General features: G+C 39.7%; 1 protein-coding gene across 1 annotated transcript in view; it reads left to right on the forward strand.

Moving 5' to 3' along the window:
- Positions 1-23,512, forward strand: part of LOC126470578 (WASH complex subunit 4) — a 197,992-nt gene that overhangs the window by 98,500 nt on the left and 75,980 nt on the right. Inside the window, exons 12-13 of the mRNA XM_050098531.1 lie at positions 620-785; positions 11,708-11,862. Coding sequence (XP_049954488.1) covers positions 620-785; positions 11,708-11,862 — 321 coding nt within the window. The remainder of the gene's footprint in view (positions 1-619; positions 786-11,707; positions 11,863-23,512) is intronic.

Consider the following 23,512-nt stretch of genomic DNA (forward strand, 5'->3'; position numbering starts at 1 on the left):
TGTATGGGAAAATCCCCACTTCATCACCACCTCGGAGATGCTGTACTTCATGTGCAGACTATAACACCATGTTCAAACTCACTTAAATTTGATATCCTGCCATTGTAGCAGCAGTAACCAATCTAAGAACTGCACAAGACACTTCTCTTACATGGGTGTTGCTGACCGCAGCTCTGTATTCTGCCTGTTTACATATATCTGTATTTGAATGTGCCTGTCTATACCAGTTTCTTTGTCACTTCAGTGTAATATCCACTGAATAGCTATCTTGCCCCAAGATAGAAACAATCATATTTTAAAAATTCTAATAATGTGGTAATCTTATGTACTGTATTTAATGTGTGTTGCAAAAAAAATTGATAGGAAATATTTACTTTCTTGATCATTTTAAATTTAGCTTACTTGAATGTTTCTGGTTGCTCAAACAAGTTCTCATTAAGTGGTGGCACCTCTCTAGGTCACTAAAGAACATATAGAATTTTGTTGTGAAATATGTCTGCTTACCATTAGTTTCTATTCACTTTATTTCTCTACATTTTGTTAATATAGAGAATTGGAGAGGTATTATGTATATATATGTATGTATATATATAATGCGTAAATATGATTTTATCTTCAGATTGTGGTGCCATTATGTCATAGCATTGAAACAGATCTGAGATTACATGTGCATTCGCATCTGCAACTTGAGGATTCAAATCCCTTTAATGTTGGAGTGAAGGACAACCTATCATTATTAAAAGTTCAGCCAATTCGTTTCATGGATTATTACATTGACATTAAAGGTACAGTACATAGTAGTTAATTGTTACTTTTAATTTCTCCAAAAAATACAAGAAGTGGAGTATCCACAACTACTGCCATACATCTGTGCAGCTGTTTATAGAAGTCTTAGAGAATTCAAAGTGGGTTTAATTCAGTTGAGTGTACTGTTCCCTGCATTTGTTTTCTAGAACTACTGTTTGCTGCAGAGAATGTCATTGGAAGGAAAGGGGCAATATGAATTTGTTCTACATCTGTACTTTTCATTTGCGGATCAGTCAGAAATTAAACTCCATGATTGTGGAACACACCTGCATAAAATCTGTAGTCTAATTATCACAGTAAAAGCATAACACTAACTGTTGTGCACATTGTTTTGTACTAGTTACTTCATATAACGAAAGATAAAGTATGTCACAGTTAAATACAAACATAAATATCTACTTTAAATGTGGATGTTATAGAAGAGATCATAAACAACTATACATTAGGAAATAGTCCAATGTGAAGTACTGGATGTCAACATCTAATGGGCCCGCTATTTCAGCAGATGACCGTGTTATGACGGTAATGGGGCCTTTTGCCTAAATGTTATGTCCACTGGACACTGACATACGGCATTTCACCTGTGAACAATTTGGCAAGAAGTTTGCCAGGGGAAGTTGAAGAATCACAACTATACACTAAAATGCAAGAAAAATTATAGTTACGAGTCTCCATCACTCATAAATAGAATGATTGTGCAAGAATATATGTTTCCATTTTAGATCAGAATATATGATATTTGTTGCTGAAGTAGTTAATTTCTCTTTAAAACATCGTGGGTTGTTGTTGTCAAATACCGTGTAACCATTCCTTCAGTTATACAAGGGTTGTCCAGAAAGTAAAGAATGTTTTGACGTAAATAAATAAAAACAGAAGGTATCAACACAAAACTTTATTTACTAAGTTATAATATCTTACTCTTACTTTTCAGTGTAGTCACCATAGCTGTAAAGGCACTTAATGGGGCCGATTTTTCAGTTTCCATGTTGTGCTCCTCTGCCACCAAACATTTGAGCTAGGATGTGACTGCTATTCTGAGGTGTTTTGCACATAAAAATTCCTTTAGTTTTGGAAATAAGTGAAAATCACTAGGTGCCATGTCAGGCTGTAAAGAGGATGCCCAAAAATTTCCCAGTTAAACCATGAAGGTGTGTGTGCATGTGCGTGTGCGCGCGCGCACGCTGAGCCACGAGACCGATGTCGTGACTTATAAATACTTTTACTGACAACATTGTTCATCACTTTTTTTGGATAGCATGCCCAAGTTATTATAGAGCTTCACAATGGGTCTGTGATTTCATTATTTATCCTCTTGGCATGCACTCCATATGGGTCAAACAACTGACACCACACACTTCATATTTGACAGGATTTTCAATGGGCGCCACCATTTTGAAAGGTTACAGAACAAAGCGGCATGGCAACTCGACAACAAAACTTGACTCTCACTGAGATGGTGGAAAGAGTTAATTGACGTGCTTGCGATCATGGGGGATCTGTGCTGGGTGTGGTGCGCAGTCATTCTTTACTTTCTGAACGATCCTTCTACAAGGTGGGTTCCATAAGTAATCTGACCAAACTGGTGAAAAGTCATTTATTGAATGTATTTGTACAAATAGTCAAAAATTTTTGAAATAGCACCCTCCTGTGTAGATACACTTCTGGAAGTAGTGTTTTGGGGCCTGGAAGGGATGTTGAAAGGCCTTCTCTGGGGTTTCCATTAGAACTACTGTAACATGAGCCTGGATGTATTCAATCATGTATTAATGTGTCCCTTTCAGCTCTCACTTTAAGTGAGAAAATGTTAAACATCTGGGATAGCCAGGTCAAGTGTGCAGGGAGGATGAAGAAGCAATGGGGTGCGAGTCCTGGCCAAAAATTAGTTGTCGTTGTCGTGTTGCAGTTTACACTTGTTCCTAATGTCACTTGAACAGTGCACAGCTCTCCTTTTCAATCTTTGGAGCACTTCCAAGTAGAAAGCTTCATTCACAGTGGTCACGGTAGGTACGAATTCATCGTGGGCAATGCCTCTGGCATCAAAGAAGACACTGAGTGTGGTTTTCATGCTTTACTTGGCCATGTGTGCTTTCTTGAGGAGGAGTGATGTTGGGGTATTTCACTCTGAACTCTACCTTTTTATCTCAGGATTGTACTCAGAAATCCATGACTCATCCTTGGTGATAACCGAGTTTAAAAAATTAGGATCACTTTCATATGTTTCCAAGAGTTCTTATCACTGGAGCACTCGCATTCCCCCTTATTATGTTGTTTAAATGGCCTACTGAAGCTGTACAAAGTTTGAAATACATCTGTGATCCCAACGTTATGGCCTCTCCTTGTTAGTTGTGGCGTATCTTTACTAGAGAATCTAGATCTCATCAAGTCACAATTGCCAAAATTTGCAGGGATTGTTCATTTATAACTGATCTCCACAACACCATAACTTTCAGAAAGAAGCTTTTGCCCTCTAAGAGATCTACTGGAAGTAAACACCCAAAGCAACTGAGGGGAGGGACCTTCCTGAAATTAACAGTGTAATGAAAAAAAAGAAAAAAAAGGAAGAAAGAAAGAAGAAAAAAGACTGTGACTCATTTACACTTGTGTTTAATTCCCAAGTGATACCCGAATATACAGGATGTTTAGGGAGACATAGAAAATCTTTAGGAGGTGGTGGTAGAGACTAATTCAAATGCAACTTTCCATATAATACACATCCAGATTTTATTGTCTGCAGTGATACAGTTGTTAGAATGTAACCCAAACACCATGTAGCTCTACTGATATCATCTTGGCATTCTTTTATGAGGGCAGTACTATTTGTAATCTGTATAATCACTTTGTCTGTTCTGTTTACGTTTTTGTTTGTAGCCTTTGCCTTTCAACCAGTGTCACATGTAAACACTTAAAGGGATACGGTCCAGGGACCATGAGGTCTAGAAATGTGTCCATCTCTGCCTATCCATCTTAATAGCAATCTTCTTATTGATTGATGACATTTGATGGCTATAATGTGTAGGGCCTCCATCATGTTAGAGGAACATACCTGTTCCTGTAACCAAAGCAGAGAAACATTCTTGAAAATGGCCCTCCACAAAGACATATTGGTCTTCAGTCGTACTTGTAATGTAGTTTGTTGTTGTTGTTGTGGTCTTCAGTCCTGAGACTGGTTTGATGCAGCTCTCCATGCTACTCTATCCTGTGCAAGCTTTTTCATCTCCCAGTACTTACTGCAACCCACATCCTTCTGAATCTGCTTAGTGTATTCATCTCTTGGTCTCCCCCTACGATTTTTACCCTCCACGCTGCCTTCCAATACTAAATTGGTGATCCCTTGATGCCTCAGAACATGTCCTACCAACCGATCCCTTCTTCTGGTCAAGTTGTGCCACAAACTTCTCTTCTCCCCAATCCTATTCAATACTTCCTCATTAGTTATGTGATCTACCCATCTAATCTTCAGCATTCTTCTGTAGCACCACATTTCGAAAGCTTCTATTCTCTTCTTGTCCAAACTATTTATCGTCCATGTTTCACTTCCATACATGGCAACACTCCATACGAATACTTTCAGAAATGACTTCCTGACACCTAAATCAATACTGGATGTTAACAAATTTCTCTTCTTCAGAAACGCTTTCCTTGCCATTGCCAGCCTACATTTTATATCCTCTCTACTTCGACCATCATCAGTTATTTTGCTCCCCAAATAGCAAAACTCCTTTACTACTTTAAGTGCCTCATTTCCTAATCTAATTCCCTCAGCATCACCCGACTTAATTAGACTACATTCCATTATCCTTGTTTTGCTTTTGTTGATATTCATCTTATATCCTCCTTTCAAGACACTGTCCATTCCATTCAACTGCTCTTCCAAGTCCTTTGCTGTCTCTGACAGAATTACAATGTCATCGGCGAACCTCAAAGTTTTTATTTCTTCTCCATGAATTTTAATACCTACTCCGAATTTTTCTTTTGTTTCCTTTACTGCTTGCTCAATATACAGATTGAACAACATCGGGGACAGGCTACAACCCTGTCTTACTCCCTTCCCAACCACTGCTTCCCTTTCATGTCCCTCGACTCTTGTAACTGCCATCTGGTTTCTGTACAAATTGTAAATAGCCTTTCGCTCCCTATATTTTACCCCTGCCACCTTTAGAATTTGAAAGAGAGTATTCCAGTCAACATTGTCAAAAGCTTTCTCTAAGTCTACAAATGCTAGAAACGTAGGTTTGCCTTTCCTTAATCTTTCTTCTAAGATAAGTCGTAAGGTCAGTATTGCCTCACGTGTTCCAGTGTTTCTACGGAATCCAAACTGATCTTCCCCGAGGTTGGCGTCTACTAGTTTTTCCATTCGTCTGTAAAGAATTCGCGTTAGTATTTTGCAGCTGTGACTTATTAAGCTGATAGTTCGGTAATTTTCACATCTGTCAACACCTGCTTTCTTTGGGATTGGAATTATTATATTCTTCTTGAAGTCTGAGGGTATTTCGCCTGTTTTATACATCTTGCTCACCAAATGGTAGAGTTTCGTCAGGACTGGCTCTCCCACGGCCGTCAGTAGTTCCAATGGAATATTGTCTACTCCGGGGGTCTTGTTTCGACTCAGGTCTTTCAGTGCTCTGTCGAACTCTTCACGCAGTATCGTATCTCCCATTTCATCTTCATCTACATCCTCTTCCAAATGTAGTTTACAAATGCTAATTCTGAATGTGGTAGCTAGGTTCTGGCAGATTGCAACACTTCATACGGAGCCACTCAAGAAAATAAATCTCCACCTTTTCCGCTTAACATTGAAGACACACACATTGCCATCTCATAGGAAGAAGTCATTTTTAGTACGTCTCCTTTCACACGTTAAGATTTGTATGCCCATTGTATTGTAGTCCCCACCAGCTACATGAGTAAGAGTGCCTTATTTAGCTCTTATTATGCAGAAAACTTACTAGTACCTAACTATGTGGGGTGTGTGTAACATTTTGCTATTGATAACCTGACATTGCTTGAGGTGCCTATACAGTAAATTCTCTCTTGCAGTAATAGCTTTCTGTTACATCCTTCAATCATGAAAAGGGTTCCCATAGTGCTATATGGCAGGATACTCTTAATACTGTACCATGGATGGGGCTTCGGAGCATATACACTCCTGGAAATGGAAAAAAGAACACATTGACACCGGTGTGTCAGACCCACCATTCTTGCTCCGGACACTGCGAGAGGGCTGTACAAGCAATGATCACACGCACGGCACAGCGGACACACCAGGAACCGCGGTGTTGGCCGTCGAATGGCGCTAGCTGCGCAGCATTTGTGCACCGCCGCCGTCAGTGTCAGCCAGTTTGCTGTGGCATACGGAGCTCCATCGCAGTCTTTAACACTGGTAGCATGCCGCGACAGCGTGGACGTGAACCGTATGTGCAGTTGACGGACTTTGAGCGAGGGCGTATAGTGGGCATGCGGGAGGCCGGGTGGACGTACCGCCGAATTGCTCAACACGTGGGGCGTGAGGTCTCCACAGTACATCGATGTTGTCGCCAGTGGTCGGCGGAAGGTGCACGTGCCCGTCGACCTGGGACCGGACCGCAGCGACGCACGGATGCACTCCGAGACCGTAGGATCCTACGTAGTGCCGTAGGGGACCCAACATCGTGCAGCCCGCCTCCAGTGGTGTCGCGACAAGCATGAATGGAGGGACGAATGGAGACGTGTCGTCTTCAGCGATGAGAGTCGCTTCTGCCTTGGTGCCAATGATGGTCTTATGCGTGTTTGGCGCCGTGCAGATGAGCGCCACAATCAGGACTGCATACGACCGAGGCACACAGGGCCAACACCCGGCATCATGGTGTGGGGAGCGATCTCCTACACTGACCGTACACCACTGGTGATCGTCGAGGGGACACTGAATAGTGCACGGTACATCCAAACCGTCATCGAACCCATTGTTCTACCATTCCTAGACCGGCAAGGGAACTTGCTGTTCCAACAGGACAATGCACGTCCGCATGTATCCCGTGCCACCCAACGTGCTCTAGAAGGTGTAAGTCAACTACCCTGGCCAGCAAGATCTCCGGATCTGTCCCCCATTGAGCATGTTTGGGACTGGATGAAGCGTCGTCTCACGCGGTCTGCACGTCCAGCACGAACGCTGGTCCAACTGAGGCGCCAGGTGGAAATGGCATGGCAAGCCGTTCCACAGGACTACATCCAGCATCTCTACGATCGTCTCCATGGGAGAATAGCAGCCTGCATTGCTGCGAAAGGTGGATATACACTGTACTAGTGCCGACATTGTGCATGCTCTGTTGCCTGTGTGTATGTGCCTGTGGTTCTGTCAGTGTGATCATGTGATGTATCTGACCCCAGGAATGTGTCAATAAAGTTTCCCCTTCCTGGGACAATGAATTCACGGTGTTCTTATTTCAATTTCCAGGAGTGTAGTTTTATTTTCAAACAGTCCACCCTATTACAGTGCTACAGGGAGAAAGCCTGGACCAGAGACAACGTTAATATCTACACTGTTCGGCTATTGTTATATTAACACACTTGTTCAGTAATGTACTTCAGCTGTCAACTTGATGTGTAGAGCAGGTTTATGTGCAGCACAAGGTCAAGGCTATACACTGAGGAGACAAAACTCATGGGATAGTGATATACAGATGGTGGTAGTATTATGTATATGAGGTATAAAAGGGAAGTGCATTGGCAGAGCTGTCATTCATACTCGGGTGATTAATGTGGAAAGGTTTGTGATGTGATTATGGTTACACAACAGGAATTAACAGACTTTGAATGCAGAATGATAATTGGAGCTAGATGCATGGGACTTCCCATTTTGGAAATCGTATCAAATACAATATACCGAGATACACAGTGTCAAGAGTGTACGAAGACTACCAAATTTCAGGCATTACCTCTCACAAAGGACAACATACTGGAAGACGTCCTTCAATTAGACAAGCAACACTGCGTGAAATAACCACAGAAATCAATGTGGGACGTACGATGAATGTACCTGTTAGGACAATGTGGCAAAATTTTGTGTTAATGGTTTATGGCAGCAGATGACCCATGCGAGTGCCTTTGCTAACAGCACATTATCACCTGCAGTGCCTATCCTGGCCTCGTGATCGTATTGGTTGGACTTTAGATGGCTAGAGAACTATGGCTTGATCAGAGTTGGTGCACTACACTGGCAAAAGGAAATCTGACACGATATCAGGAGTTATTTCATTATTTTTGTCACCTTAGTGTAAATCAATACCTAGTCAATATGCATTTGTTGCTGATTAGTCAGATATACCTGTCGTATTTAAAAACCACTTTCTAAATGTAACAGGTGAATTAAATAAAAACTTTTTTTTTACAGGTAGTGGTATAACTCTCTTAGAAAACTGACATTTTGATTACATAGGATGAGCATATGATTAGCGTGTCTGAACAGTCCAAATTCTTGGCTGTTCAGATAGATGGTAGGCTGTCCATGTTCAGGATCTTGTACAAAAACTGAATGCTGCTATATTCACCATTAGAATGGTATCTGCAGTAACTGATAGTTCAACACAAACATTAGTCTACTTTGCTTATTTTCATTCGCTTATGACATACAGCGTTACACTTGATGATAACTCTTTCCATTCAAAAAGGATATTTTTGGCACAAAAGAAGACAATTCGAACAAGTTTGCGAACCTCTTGTTGACCACTGTTAAAGAGTCTGGCAATTATGACACTTGCCATTCAGTATGTAATTTCTTTAATGTTGGTTGTTGTTACCGATATGAGCTTATTCCCAAGAACCAGCAGCTTTTGCTCAGTTAATACTAGGCAGAAATCCAATCTGCATTTGGATTACACCTCCACAATTCTTGTGCAGAAAAGTGTGCAGTGTTCTGTTGCATCCATTTTCAACAAGCTATCACAAAAATTACGAAATCTTAACAGTAATCCTTGCACTTTGAAGTCTAAGCTGAAGAATTTCCTTATGACTGAGTCCTTCTGTTCTGCCTAGGATTTCCTGTAAAAACAAATGATGCATATTATTTTTTTAGTTGATTATGCTATATTTACTCAGCAGTTTGTCATCTGAATAGGGTTTGTGTAAATTTTATTTTGTTTCTTATTAACTTTCCTGATGTTCTGACTCATTACATGACCATACAGATTTGGTCCTAGAGATCTTGACATGTGAAATAACAAAATCTTAGAAAATATGTTACTTTTGTGATTTTCATCAGGTCTTAAGTTTATTTGTGTATGCTATGGCTTGCACACCATTGTAGTCACTTGGTGTTTGGACTGGTGGCTTTCGTTATGCTTGTATTTATATTTGCATTTGAGATTTCCATGCGAAGCTAAATAATACTCATAATTTTAATGACAATAAATAAAAAAAATAATTTTGGCAACTGTCAATAGAAACAATTATATTTACTCGAATACTGTGCTGTTATGACATTATTAATCTTCAGCGGATTAACTAAAGTTCGTGAAAGCTTATATAGGTGAAAGTTTATATATATATGAAGAGTTAGATCATTATTCTGTCAGTGCAAAGGTGACATCCATATTTTATCTAATTCATCACCTTTCCTTATTTGTTAAAAGTTTTGTGATGTTTATAACTCTCAATAGTCTCTCTACACATGCGTGTATGAGAATGTGATATTTCTGATATGATGCTTGTCTCACAGAAGTGAAGTTAATACCGACCGTGAAAGCCTACTTTGTGTGAGGAAAAAAATTGTTTTATGGCCAATTTTGTTGTTATGCTTTGCAAAATTTCAAATTGTTTTCTCTCAGTATTGATATTACTTTTTGATGACTTATTCATGAAGTTTGTATGTTGTTTATTTTTGTGTAATTTCATTGTTTTGTAATATTACATTGTAAATGAAAATACATTATATTTATAGACATCAACACTACAGTTATTCACATTATTGAAACAAATTTATGTTAAACCTATTAAATCTTGGCTGATAAATAAAAAAATAACTATCCAACCATGCAATTGAAAGTTTTACAAAAGATAGCATTATTATAACTTCAAAGTTATCTTGTGGGACATTATTACACCAATACATCAACATTTCACTTTAGTGTGAAAAAAGCCACCCAGAGTCAATAAGGTGTCCCACTTATCTTGACCACCCCACATGACTGTGTGTACGGAAACAAAATAAAAAATATATAATATGGACATATAACAAAAAACCTAATATGTACACAGTAATGATGAAGTTTGTGAAACAGTGCTAAAAAAGTGTTTTGTTCGATTAGTAAAATATACATTGCTTTGCCAAGAACCCACAGTTGAATCAGTTAAAATTAAAAAATTATTTAGCAAATTTTTATTACCAGGGACAGTTAAAACTAATGTTATTGTTCTCCTTGTAACTCCATTCATTACAGAGGTATGAACAGCAGTATACATTTTATAAATAACAGTTTTCTGGGTATATTATCACATCATGTTGTAAATAACTATCACTGATGTAAGCAAAGGAGGAGGCCACTGTAATGGTAGCTGAAACATTAGTTTCATCAGTTATAGTCGGTTACAGCATACCCAGAAAACTGCCTCTGACCATAGCAGCCCTCTTCAGTTATGTTACTTAGAGTGGTTAAGATAAATGGGACAGTGTGTGTGTTTGAATAGAGAAAAAAATGGTCTATTGTTGTGTGAAGGCAATGTCCACATTTCCTGTTGGCTTGGGCAGTTGATCTTCCACTGAATTATGGAGGAACTTGTATCTCTTCAGAGATACAGCTAAAAGACACTCTGATGACATATTAGCATTAACAGCATGACTACTTTAAAAAGCAGTGTAAACAAAACTATTCTCCAGATTAAGTTGACACTTAACTTATTTGCTATGAGTAACAACATAACAAAAAAAAATATCGCTGATATCAGTGCCATTTTTGTGCCAGGGCCAAAACTTGTCATGTATTCTTCATAACTGGCTGTTCTCGATGTGACTGCTTGCACTTCATCCGGAATACAGCCTTTTGTAAATGGGAATGGTTAATTTTAATACTATACAGTGTGGTTGTCTCCTGGACTCCTTCACATGCCCATAACAATTTTCACACTAACTTAGCTTAGGAAGGAATGCATTGCAAACATACTTGCTGGCTCTTCATTTTGTACCATTTTAAAGAGATTAATTATGATTTTACTGTAAACTGATGTATAAAAGTAGAAAAAGTTCAGTAATTTTCTGTAGTTCTCTCCAGAGTTCATCTTCAAATCAATAAACTATTTATAATGCTGAGTTGTAAGTAAGTGTGAGGGCATTGGAGCTTACGAATTGTTGCAAAAGGAATTTTTCTCATTTACTACATGCTGTACCATGAAGAGCCATGCCTTTTCAGGCATCCATTTCACCATTGTATGAGTTTGTACATACATCAGTGGGAGGAAGTGCAGCTGGAAAGGGGAGGGGGGGGGGGGGACGTATTTGTTCCTACTGAAATTAACGCTCTTGGTGTAATTCACCTTCTAGTCACTGAAGTAAGAAGAAGAAAACACATTATCTTCAGCACTTTGAGAACCAGTGTAATGTTACATGGCCAGCTGTAACATATAGTCCTGAATTAGATCATAGGAAATAGTTGTACCCACAGTAACATTTTAGTTCCAAGTTCCTGTAAAATCTTGATAATTTGTATGAGTGAGAGTCTTACTATGTTCAAACATGGCAATAACTAGAATGGTACAGAGATTTTAAAAAAAATAATTGTGCAGACATGTTTGATGAGTGAAACTATTTTTTGAATTTAGATGAAGTTGATAAATGTGACCTGTGTGTACTGCATCCAAATAACCCTCTTTGTGTGCTGCATCCAAATAATTGGTATAGAAACATAAACTTCTAAGTTTAATGCATGGCTTTCAGGTTATGTGGAGCATTACCTTGATGAAACATTTTACAATCTGACAACAGTGGCTTTACATGATTGGAAAACTTACAAAGAAATGAGAACACTTGCAAGGAATAAGTTTGGACTTGTAACTGTGGAAGACCATTTACCCAGTCAGACACTTGAACAGGTATGCAATTATAAATGTTTGCACTTGATAGATGTTTACTCCAATCATAGCAAAAAGAAGATAAAAGAAAATTTTCCCTCATTTGTGGCTTGAGTGAAAAACAAAGAGGAGAAAATAAAAGACACATTAGAGATCCACAAGAAAACAATACCATAGTGTTGCTGTGTATTCTAAGCTTTATCACATCTGCAGAGACACCTTGCTGCAGCCTCAGGATCACAGCTATCACCTCAGACTGTGTATCAACTGGTTAAAGAGGCTCCTTTGTTTGTTCAGTGACCCACCAGATACCCAATTCTTCCCCAAAGGCACCACAGAGCTCTGCGAGTATGGAGTCTTTGCCTATTGTGAGTTGACCCAAGAGCAGTGGAGTATTATCCTGTTTACCCTAGAGAGTGATTCCTGCCATCTTTTAGATGTTAAAATCGTATCAATATTGGGAAAATGAGCTGGCTAGAGTTATGAAATTGGACAGGACTTTGACATGAGTGCATACTTCATTGTATAATGTTCCTAGGGGTTTTGTGATGGTTGGTGTCTGTAAAAATAATATGGTCTTCAACGTGAAGACTGGTTCTATGCAGCTGTTCACACTATGCTAACCTGGGCAAGCCTCTTGGTCTCAGAATCACTACTGCAACCTATATTCTTTTGAACTTCCTTACTGTATTCATACCTTGGTCTCCCTCTAAAAGTTTTACCCCCACACTTCCCTCCAATACTTAATTGGTGATACCTTGATGTCTCAGAATGTGTCCTATCAACTGATTCCTTATTGTAGTTAATTTTTGCCACAAATTTCTTCTCTTCACAATTCTATTCAGTGCCACCACATTAGTTACACATTCTACCCATTTAATCTTCAACATTCTTTTGTTCTCCACATTTCAAAGGTTTCTATCTAAATTGTTTGTTGCCCATGTTTTGCTTCCACACGTGGCTACACTCCGTACAAATACCTTCAGGAAATACTTCTGAACGTTTAAATGTATATTTGATGTTTGATGTTAACAACTTTCTCTTCTTCAGAAATGCTTTTCTTGCCGTTGCCAGTCTAAATTTTACATCCTCTCTACTTTGGCCATCAGTTATTTTGCTGCCCAAATAGCTAAATTCCTGTACTCATTTCAGTGTACCAATTCATAATCTGATTCCCTCAACATTGCCTGATTAAATTTGACTACATTCGATTACCTTTGTTTGCCTTTGTTAATGTTCATCTTATATCCTCTTTCAAGACACTGTCCATTCCATTCAACTGTGTTTCCAAGTCCTTTGCTGTCTCCGATGGAATTATAATGTCATCGCCAAACTTCAAAGTTTTGTTTCTTCTCCCTGGACTTTAATTCCTTCTCCAAATTTTTCTTTGTCTTCCTTTACTGCTTGCACAATGTGCTGATTGAATAACTTCTAGGATAGATTACAACCTTGTCTCACTTCCATCTCAACTAAGTGCTTCTCTTTCATGCCCTTCCACTCATAACTGCTGTCTGGACTGAGCGAGGTGGCGCAGTGGTTAGCACACTAGACTCACATTCAGGAGAATGATGGTTCAAACCCACATCATGATTTAGGTTTTCCATGATGTCCCTAAATCGCTTCAGGCAAATGGTCCCTTTGAAAGGGCATGGCCGACTACCTTCCTCGCCCTTACCTAATCTACATCTACATCTACATTTACATTTATACTCCGCAAGCCACCCAATGGTGTGTGGCGGAGGGCACTTTACGTGCCACTGTCATTACCTCCCTTTTCTGTTCCAGTCGCGTATGGTTCGCGGGAAGAACGACTGTCTGAAAGCCTCCGTGCATGCTTGAATCCTTTTAATTTTACATTCGTGATCTCCTCGGGAGGTATAAGTAGGTTGTTGTTGTTGTGGTCTTCAGTCCTGAGACTGGTTTGATGCAGCTCTCCATGCTACTCTATCCTGTGCAAGCTTTTTCATCTCCCAGTACCTACTGCAACCTACATCCTTCTGAATCTGCTTAGTGTATTCATCTCTTGGTCTCCCTCTACGATTTTTACCCTCCACGCTGCCCTCCAATACTAAATTGGTGATCCCTTGATGCCTCAGAACATGTCCTACCAACCGATCCCTTCTTCTGGTCAAGTTGTGCCACAAACTTCTCTTCTCCCCAATCCTATTCAATACTTCCTCATTAGTTATGTGATCTACCCATCTAATCTTCAGCATTCTTCTGTAGCACCACATTTCAAAAGCTTCTATTCTCTTCTTGTCCAAACTATTTATCGTGCATGTTTCACTTCCATACGTGGCTACACTCCATACAAATACTTTCAGAAATGACTTCCTGACACTTAAATCAATACTGGATGTTAACAAATTTCTCTTCTTCAGAAACGCTTTCCTTGCCATTGCCAGCCTACATTTTATATCCTCTCTACTTCGACCATCATCAGTTATTTTGCTCCCCAAATAGCAAAACTCCTTTACTACTTTAAGTGCCTCATTTCCTAATCTAATTCCCTCAGCATCACCCGACTTAATTAGACTACATTCCATTATCCTTGTTTTGCTTTTGTTGATGTTCATCTTATATCCTCCTTTCAAGACACTGTCCATTCCATTCAACTGCTCTTCCAAGTCCTTAACTGTCTCTGACAGAATTACAATGTCATCGGCGAACCTCAAAGTTTTTATTTCTTCTCCATGAATTTTAATACCTACTCCGAATTTTTCTTTTGTTTCCTTTACTGCTTGCTCAATATACAGATTGAACAACATCGGGGAGAGGCTACAACCCTGTCTTACTCCCTTCCCAACCACTGCTTCCCTTTCATGTCCCTCGACTCTTATAACTGCCATCTGGTTTCTGTACAAATTGTAAATAGCCTTTCGCTCCCTGTATTTTACCCCTGCCACCTTTAGAATTTGAAAGAGAGTATTCCAGTCAACATTGTCAAAAGCTTTCTCTAAGTCTACAAATGCTAGAAACGTAGGTTTGCCTTTCCTTAATCTTTCTTCTAAGATAAGTCGTAAGGTCAGTATTGCCTCACGTGTTCCAGTGTTTCTACGGAATCCAAACTGATCTTCCTCGAGGTTGGCTTCTACTAGTTTTTCCATTCGTCTGTAAAGAATTCATGTTAGTATTTTGCAGCTGTGACTTATTAAGCTGATAGTTCGGTAATTTTAACATCTGTCAACACCTGCTTTCTTTGGGATTGGAATTATTATATTCTTCTTGAAGTCTGAGGGTATTTCACCTGTTTCATACATCTTGCTCACCAGATGGTAGAGTTTTGTCAGGACTGGCTCTCCCACGGCCGTCAGTAGTTCCAATGGAATATTGTCTACTCCGGGGGCCTTGTTTCGACTCAGGTCTTTCAGTGCTCTGTCAAACTCTTCACGCAGTATCGTATCTCCCATTTCATCTTCATCTACATCCTCTTCCATTTCCATAATATTGTCCTCAAGTACATCGCCCTTGTATAGACCCTCTATATACTCCTTCCACCTTTCTGCTTTCCCTTCTTTGCTTAGAACTGGGTTTCCATCTGAGCTCTTGATATTCATACAAGTCGTTCTCTTATCTCCAAAGGTCTCTTTAATTTTCCTGTAGGCGGTATCTATCTTACCCCTAGTGAGATAGGCCTCTACATCCTTACATTTGTCCTCTAGCCATCCCTGCTTAGCCATTTTGCACTTCCTGTCGATCTCATTTTTGAGACGTTTGTATTCCTTTTTGCCTGTTTCACTTACTGCATTTTTATATTTTCTCCTTTCATGAATTAAATTCAATATTTCTTCTGTTACCCAAGGATTTCTACTAGCCCTCGTCTTTTTACCTACTTGATCCTCTGCTGCCTTCACTACTTCATCCCTCAAAGCTACCCATTCTTCTTCTACTGTATTTATTTCCCCCATTCCTGTCAATTGCTCCCTTATGCTCTCCCTGAATCTCTGTACAACCTCTGGTTCTTTTAGTTTATCCAGGTCCCATCTCCTTAAATTCCCACCTTTTTGCAGTTTCTTCAGTTTTAATCTACAGGTCATAACCAATAGATTGTGGTCAGAGTCCACATCTGCCCCTGGAAATGTCTTACAATTTAAAACCTTGTTCCTAAATCTCTGTCTTACCATTATATAATCTATCTGATACCTTTTAGTATCTCCAGGGTTCTTCCATGTATACAACCTTCTTTCATGATTCTTAAACCAAGTGTTAGTTATAATTATGTTGTGCTCTGTGCAAAATTCTACCAGGCGGCTTCCTCTTTCATTTCTGTCCCCCAATTCATATTCACCTACTATGTTTCCTTCTCTCCCTTTTCCTACACTCGAATTCCAGTCACCCATGACTATGAAATTTTCGTCTCCCTTCACAATCTGAATAATTTCTTTTATTTCATCATACATTTCTTCAATTTCTTCGTCATCTGCAGAGCTAGTTGGCATATAAACTTGTACTACTGTAGTAGGTGTGGGCTTCGTATCTATCTTGGCCACAATAATGCGTTCACTATGCTGTTTGTAGTAGCTTACCCGCATTCCTATTTTCCTATTCATTATTAAACCTACTCCTGCATTACCCCTATTTGATTTTGTGTTTATAACCCTGTAGTCACCTGACCAGAAGTCTTGTTCCTCCTGCCACCGAACTTCACTAATTCCCACTATATCTAACTTCAACCTATCCATTTCCCTTTTTAAGTTTTCTAACCTACCTGCCCGATTAAGGGATCTGACATTCCACGCTCCGATCCGTAGAACGCCAGTTTTCTTTCTCCTGATAACGACGTCCTCTTGAGTAGTCCCCGCCCGGAGATCCGAATGGGGGACTATTTTACCTTCAGAATATTCTACCCAAGAGGACGCCATCATCATGTAATCATACAGTAAAGCTGCATGCCCTCGGGAAAAATTACGGCTGTAGTTTCCCCTTGCTTTCAGCCGTTCGCAGTACCAGCACAGCAAGGCCATTTTGGTTATTGTTACAAGGCCAGATCAGTCAATCATCCAGACTGTTGCCCTTGCAACTACTGAAAAGGCTGCTGCCCCTCTTCAGGAACCACACGTTTGTCTGGCCTCTCAACAGATACCCCTCCATTGTGATTGCACCTACGGTACGGCTATCTGTATCGTTGAGGCACGCAAGCCTCCCCACCAATGGCAAGGTCCATGGTTCATGGGGGGGGGGGGGGGGGGGGGGGATGGGGGGTATAAGTAGGGGGAAGCAATATATTCGATACCTCATCCAGAAACGCACCCTCTCGAAGCCTGGCGATCAAGCTACACCACGATGCAGAGCGCCTCTCTTGCAGAGTCTGCCATCCGAGTTCGCCAAACATCTCCGTAATGCTATCACGGTTACCAAATAACCCTATGACGAAACGCGCCGCTCTTCTTTGGATCTTCTCTATCTCCTCCGTCAACCCGATCTGGTACGGATTCCACATTGATGAGCAATACTCAAGTATAGGTCGAACGAGTGTTTTGTAAGCCACCTCCTTTGTTGATGGACTGCATTTTCTAAGGACTCTCCCAATGAATCTCAACCTGGTACCCGCCTTACCAACAATTAATTTTATATGATCATTCCACTTCAAATCGTTCTGCACGCATACTCCCAGATATTTTACAGAAGTAACTGCAACCAGTGTTTTTTCCGTAATCATATAATCATACAATAAAGGATCCTTCTTTCTATGTATTCGCAATACATTACATTTGTCTATGTTAAGGGTCAGTTGCCTCTCCCTGCACCAAGTGCCTATTCGCTGCAGATCTTCCTGCATTTCGCTACAATTTTCTAATGCTGCAACTTCTCTGTATACTACAGCATCATCCGCTAAAAGCCACATGGAACTTCCGACATTATCTACTAGGTCATTTATACATATTGTGAAAAGCAATGGTCCCATAACACTCCCCTGTGGCACTCCAGAGGTTACTTTAACGTCTGTAGATGTCTCTCCATTGATAACAACATGCTGTGTTCTGTTCGTTAAAAACTCTTCAATCCAGCCACACAGCCGGTCTGATATTCCGTAGGCTCTTACTTTGTTTATCAGGCGACAGTGCGGAACTGTATCAAACGCCTTCCGGAAGTCAAGGAAAATAGCATGTACCTGGGAGCCTGTATCTAATATTTTCTGGGTCTCGTGAACAAATAAAGCGAGTTGGGTCTCACACGATCGCTGTTTCCGGAATCCATGTTGATTCCTACAGAGTAGATTCTGGGTTTCCAGAAACGACATGATACTCGAGCAAAAAACATGTTCTAAAATTCTACAACAGATCGACGTCAGAGATATTGGTCTATAGTTTTGCTCATCTGCTTGATGACCCTTCTTGAAGACTGGGACTACCTGTGCTCTTTTTCAATCATTTGGAACCTTCCCATCCTCTAGAGACTTGCGGTACACGGCTGTTAGAAGGGGGGCAAGTTCTTTCTCGTACTCTGTGTAGAATCGAATTGGTATCCCGTCAGGTCCAGTGGACTTTCCTCTGTTGAGTGATTCGAGTTGCTTTTCTATTCTTTGGACCCCTATTTTGATGTCAGCCATTTTTTCGTTTGTGCGAGGATTTAGAGAAGGAACTGCAGTGTGGTCTTCCTCTGTGAAACAGCTTTGGAAAAAGGTGTTTAGTATTTCAGCTTTACGCGTGTCATCCTCTGTTTCAATGCCATCATCATCCCGGAGTGTCTGGATATGCTGTTTCGAGCCACTTACTGATTTAACGTAAGACCAGAACTTCCTAGGATTTTCTGTCAAGTCGGTACATAGAATTTTACTTTCGAATTCACTGAACGCTTCACGCATAGCCCTCAGCCCGACAGGACCGATAACCTCGCTGTTTGGTCCTCTCCTCCAAATCAACCAGGCAGCCAGCCAACCAACCAACAACCCACCCACCCACCCACCCACCCACCCACCCACCCACCCACCTGCTATCTGGTTTCTGTACAAGTTGTATATAAGCTTTGACTCCCTGTATTTTGCCCCTGCAACTTTAAGATTTTCAAAGAGTGGATTCTGGTCGATGTTTTGAAAAGCTTTCTCCAAGCCTGCAAAAGCTATAAACGTAAGCTTACCTTCTGTTAACCCATCTTCTAAGATATTAACACCCTTTCAGCACCTTCTTTCTTTGGAATTGAAACTATTACATTCTTCTTGAAGTCTAAAAGTATTTCACCTGGTGCATATATCTTGCATACCAGGTGAAATAGTTAAGTTATGGCTGGCTTTCCCAAGGATATCAGTAGTTCTGAAGGAATGATGTCCACTCGAGGGACCTAGTTTCGACTTAGGTCTTTAGTGCTCTTTCAAATTCTTCTCATAGTACCGTATCCCCTATGTTATCTTCTTCTCCTCTTCCCTTTCTATAACATAACCTTCAAGTTCATTTCCCTTCTATAGCTCCTCTGTGTACTCGTTGCACTTTCAGGTTTTCGTTATTTGCTTTGGACGACTTTCCATCTCAGCTCTTGATACTGCTTTTCTTCTTTCCAAACATGTCTTCAGAATTTCATGTAGGCAGTATGTATCTTTCCCCTAGTTCTGTGTACTTCTGTACTCCTACATTTGTCCTTTAGCCCTTGTTGCGTGGCCATTTTACATTTCATGTCAATTTCATTTTTTTTAGATGATTGTATTCCCTTTTGCCTGCTTCATTTGCTGCATTTTTATATTTTCTCCATTCATCAATTAAATTCAATGTCACTTATGATGTCCAAGGATTTCTACAAGGCTATGTCTTTTTACCTATTTGATTTGTAATTACATATTTCATCTCTCAAAACTTCCCATTCCTCTTTCACTGTATCGTTGCCTAATTCTCCCTCTGAAATTCTCAGCAACCTCTGGTTCTTTAAACTTATCCTGGTCCCATCTTAATTTCATGTTTTTTTGCAATTTCTTTATTTTTAATACACAGTTCATTACCAGTAAATTGTGATCAGAGTCCACATCTGGCCCTGGAAATGTGTTACAATTTAAACGCTGGTTCTTAAATCTGTCTTACCATTACACAAACAGTCTGAAACCACCTGGTGTCTACAGGGCTCTTCCACATATACAGCCTTCTTTCATGCTTCTTAAACCAAGTGTTAATGATGATTAAATTATGATCTGTTCAAAATTCTTCCAGGCAGTTTCCACCTTCATTTATTTCTTCAAGTCCATATTTACACACTATTTTACCATCTCTTCCTACTACAGAATTAGTCCCCCATCGCAATCAAATTTTCCTCTAATTTAACTATCTGAATAGTTTCTTGTATTTCATCATACATCTTTCAATCTCATCATCTACAGAGCTAGTTGGCATATAAACTTGTACTACTGTGTTGAGTATCGGCTTCTTGTCTCTCTTGCCTATGATAATGTGTACACTACGCTGTTCATAGTAGGTTATCCACATTCCTATTTCTTATTCATTATTAGACCTGCTGCTGCATTACCCCTATTTGATTTTGTATTTATAACTGTGTACTCACCTGACCAGAAGTCCTGTTCATCCTTACACTGAACTTCACTAATCCCAACTATATCTTAACTTCAACCTGTTCACTTCCATTCTTAAATTTTCTAACCTGTCTGTTTGGTTAAGGGATCTATACTCCAATTAAAATTACTTTGTGATGGACTTTCCAGCAAGTTGAGTGGTAGGGGCATGCTGCCATCCAGTTGTAAATTTTCCTCTAGCACTGCATGCTTGCTTTGTTGCCTGTTTTGTAGGTTACATGCAGTGCCTTGTGAAGAGTGGCTGGCTGCACATCAGTTTCATTGTTCCCCACCACTACGATCTGTCAGTCACAAAGTAATTTTCATTGCAGTATAACAGTCCATCCTCTGACCCCCATACATTGCCTGTTTTGTTTTTCGTGATGACATCGTCTAAGTAGTCCCTGCCTGGAGATCCAAATGGGGGACTATTTTACCTGTAGAATATTTTACCCAGGAGGATGCCATCATTTAACCACACAGTAGTGCTGCATGCTGTAGAGAAAAATAATGAAGTTTTCCCCTTGCTTTCAGCAGTTCACATTACCAGCACAGCAAGACGATTTTGGTTGATACTATAAAGCCAGATCAGGCATTCATCCAGGCTGTTGCCCCTGCAGTTACTGAAAAGGCTGTTGCCCCGTTTAAGGGATCACACATCTATCTGGCCTGTCAGCAGGCATCTAGGTACAGCTTTCTGTATTGTTGGGGCTCGCAAGCCACCCCACCACAGCCTGGTCCATTGCTCACTGGGAGGGGGAGAAGGGAGGCAGGGATGTGGTGGTATAAACCCTTTTTTTTTTTGTGTTCCCCATGACAGGCTTTTTGATATATTTTGTATCCATATCATTGTCAAGTATCATAATGTTAGCACCATACCTTTCATCACACGTTATTGCTATACTTCATATATATATATTTTTAGGATCTTGTGTACTATTTCAGTTATGGATGTGAGTGTATGAATGTCAAGATTTCTTGCAGAAAGAGACTTGATCCCCGAAGAAGAAAAAAAAAGTAATTAGCCATACACTGCACACATAAAACTGTTGCACATTACTCGTTTAAGTTCTGTTGAGTTTCCTTTCTCATGCCTGTATGTATTCCAGTCTAACGACTTAACAGTAATTGTTCATCTCCTTGTGCCTAAGAAATTTGCAGAACGACAAAATTTCAACAGGTATTGATACTTTATCTTAAATCCCCCTCCCCCAACTGAAATTTTGGCTTTTCTGTCCATAATGGATTACAGTTATCTCTACATTGGGCATTCCTGCATTTTTAGTCTAACACATTAACTCACCTAACTACTGATTTTCTGTCTTAAGGACATTTTTCTTCTTTATGGCATGAAATTCCATTACTCAGTGTGTAATGTCTGCTGCTTCTCTGTTATTCATTGGACTTGAGTGCTCTGCATCTTTACCACTTTCATCTTGCTGTTGCAATTTTCTTAGTACATATATTTCACAAAGGTTGTCATAAAATAATTCTTTTTTTTTGTACTTGTCATAAGCAATAGATTGATATAGCAATTGCTGGGTTGCTTTTTTCATCTGTCTCCAACTTGAAGGAATAGTGTTTTTGTATCTCTTTTTTTCTCATTTAGTAATGATTTATTTCAAAGGTTTGACTTGCCATAATGTTCTATCACCTTCACTATTTATATTCTTGCATTTGTCCAGTAAAAACATTCAGATCCTGTGCATATTAACAACCTAGTTAGTTAGTTTCATGTCCCATGGATCATTTTGCATGATAGATCGTAATGACGTGGAATGAGTTGTTTTACTTTCACATCACAAATTAGTTTGTACCCACAGTTACATTAAGAATGTGGAATGAGTTTTTACTTTCATGTCACAAATTAATTTGTACTCCCAGTTACATTCTGAACATTTCTAAGTGTTTCTCTTTGTAAAAAAGAAAAAACACACACATATATGAGTTAGTAATTCCTACCCAATATCTTTTACACATTACATAATAGAAATTCTTCCACAAAATATAAGTTGCAAAGGAGAAACTTTCTCAGTTTGTTGTTAAATTTTAGTTTCCTGTCTGTCAGATATTTTATATCACTGGGTACGTGATCAAAAATTTTGTTGCAGCGTTGTGCATCCCCTTTTGTGCTAAAGACAACCTTAATATGGAGTAATGAATGTCACTTGTCCTTCTGGTGGTGTAATTACATATCTCATCATTCCTTCTGAACTATAATGGATTATTTACAACAATCTTCGTGAGGTAATACATATACTGTGAAGCAGTAGTCAAAATGCCCAACTCCCTAAACATATGTCTACAAGGTGATTGTGGGTGAGCACCATATTTTACTCTTACTACACATTTTTGCACAATGAAGACTTTCCTTCTTAAAGATGCGGTATCCCAGAACATTATTCCATATGACATTATTGAATGATAATATGCAAAATACATAAACTTACTGATTTGTGTCTCTCCAAGATTTTCAATGATTCTAAGCAAAATGTGGCTGAAAGACGTTGTTTTAGGAGTTCCAAAATATTTTTTTTTTTTTTCCAATTTAAATTCTGATCAATATGACGTATTTACTCGAATCTAAGCTGCACCTGAAAAATGAGACTCTAAATCGAGGCAAAAAAAATTTCCCGAATCTAAGCCGCACCTGAAATTTGAGACTCGGAATTCAAGAGGGAGAAAAGTTTTAGGCCGCACCTCCAAGTTGAAACAAAGTTGGTCCATTGTAATATGAGACTCAATTTAGGTCGAATGAATGACGATGCAGCTACTGTAGTTTGGTTCGAGTCGTAAGCTTAGCAGTTAAGCTTTGCCAGGTAGCCATTGCTATGCGTCAGACGCTCCATCCGTATTTATACGGGTACCCTTCCTTTTTCACGTGCTTCGTCTGGTTTGAATCGATTGCTTATTTTTCTTTGATCTGGTAAATGCCGTTCTCTTTGTTATAGGTGTTTACGTCACTCTAAGCCGAAAACGCATTACTGTACTGTGGCATGCATTGTTTGTCACATTCTGATAGTGTTTACGGCCTGTTGCTGCTCGCGGCATGGGTTGCGTTTGAGTGCGCTACCACCACTCACAATTAAAAAAGAGAGAGAGAGAGAGGAATCGTCTCATTAGTGAAACAATGGCAAGAGACTGCTATTTGTTGTTACTTACACTGCTGCCATCTTTGATAAT

Source organism: Schistocerca serialis, chromosome 3 (genome assembly GCF_023864345.2).
Source record: "Schistocerca serialis cubense isolate TAMUIC-IGC-003099 chromosome 3, iqSchSeri2.2, whole genome shotgun sequence".
Taxonomy (NCBI): domain Eukaryota; kingdom Metazoa; phylum Arthropoda; class Insecta; order Orthoptera; family Acrididae; genus Schistocerca; species Schistocerca serialis.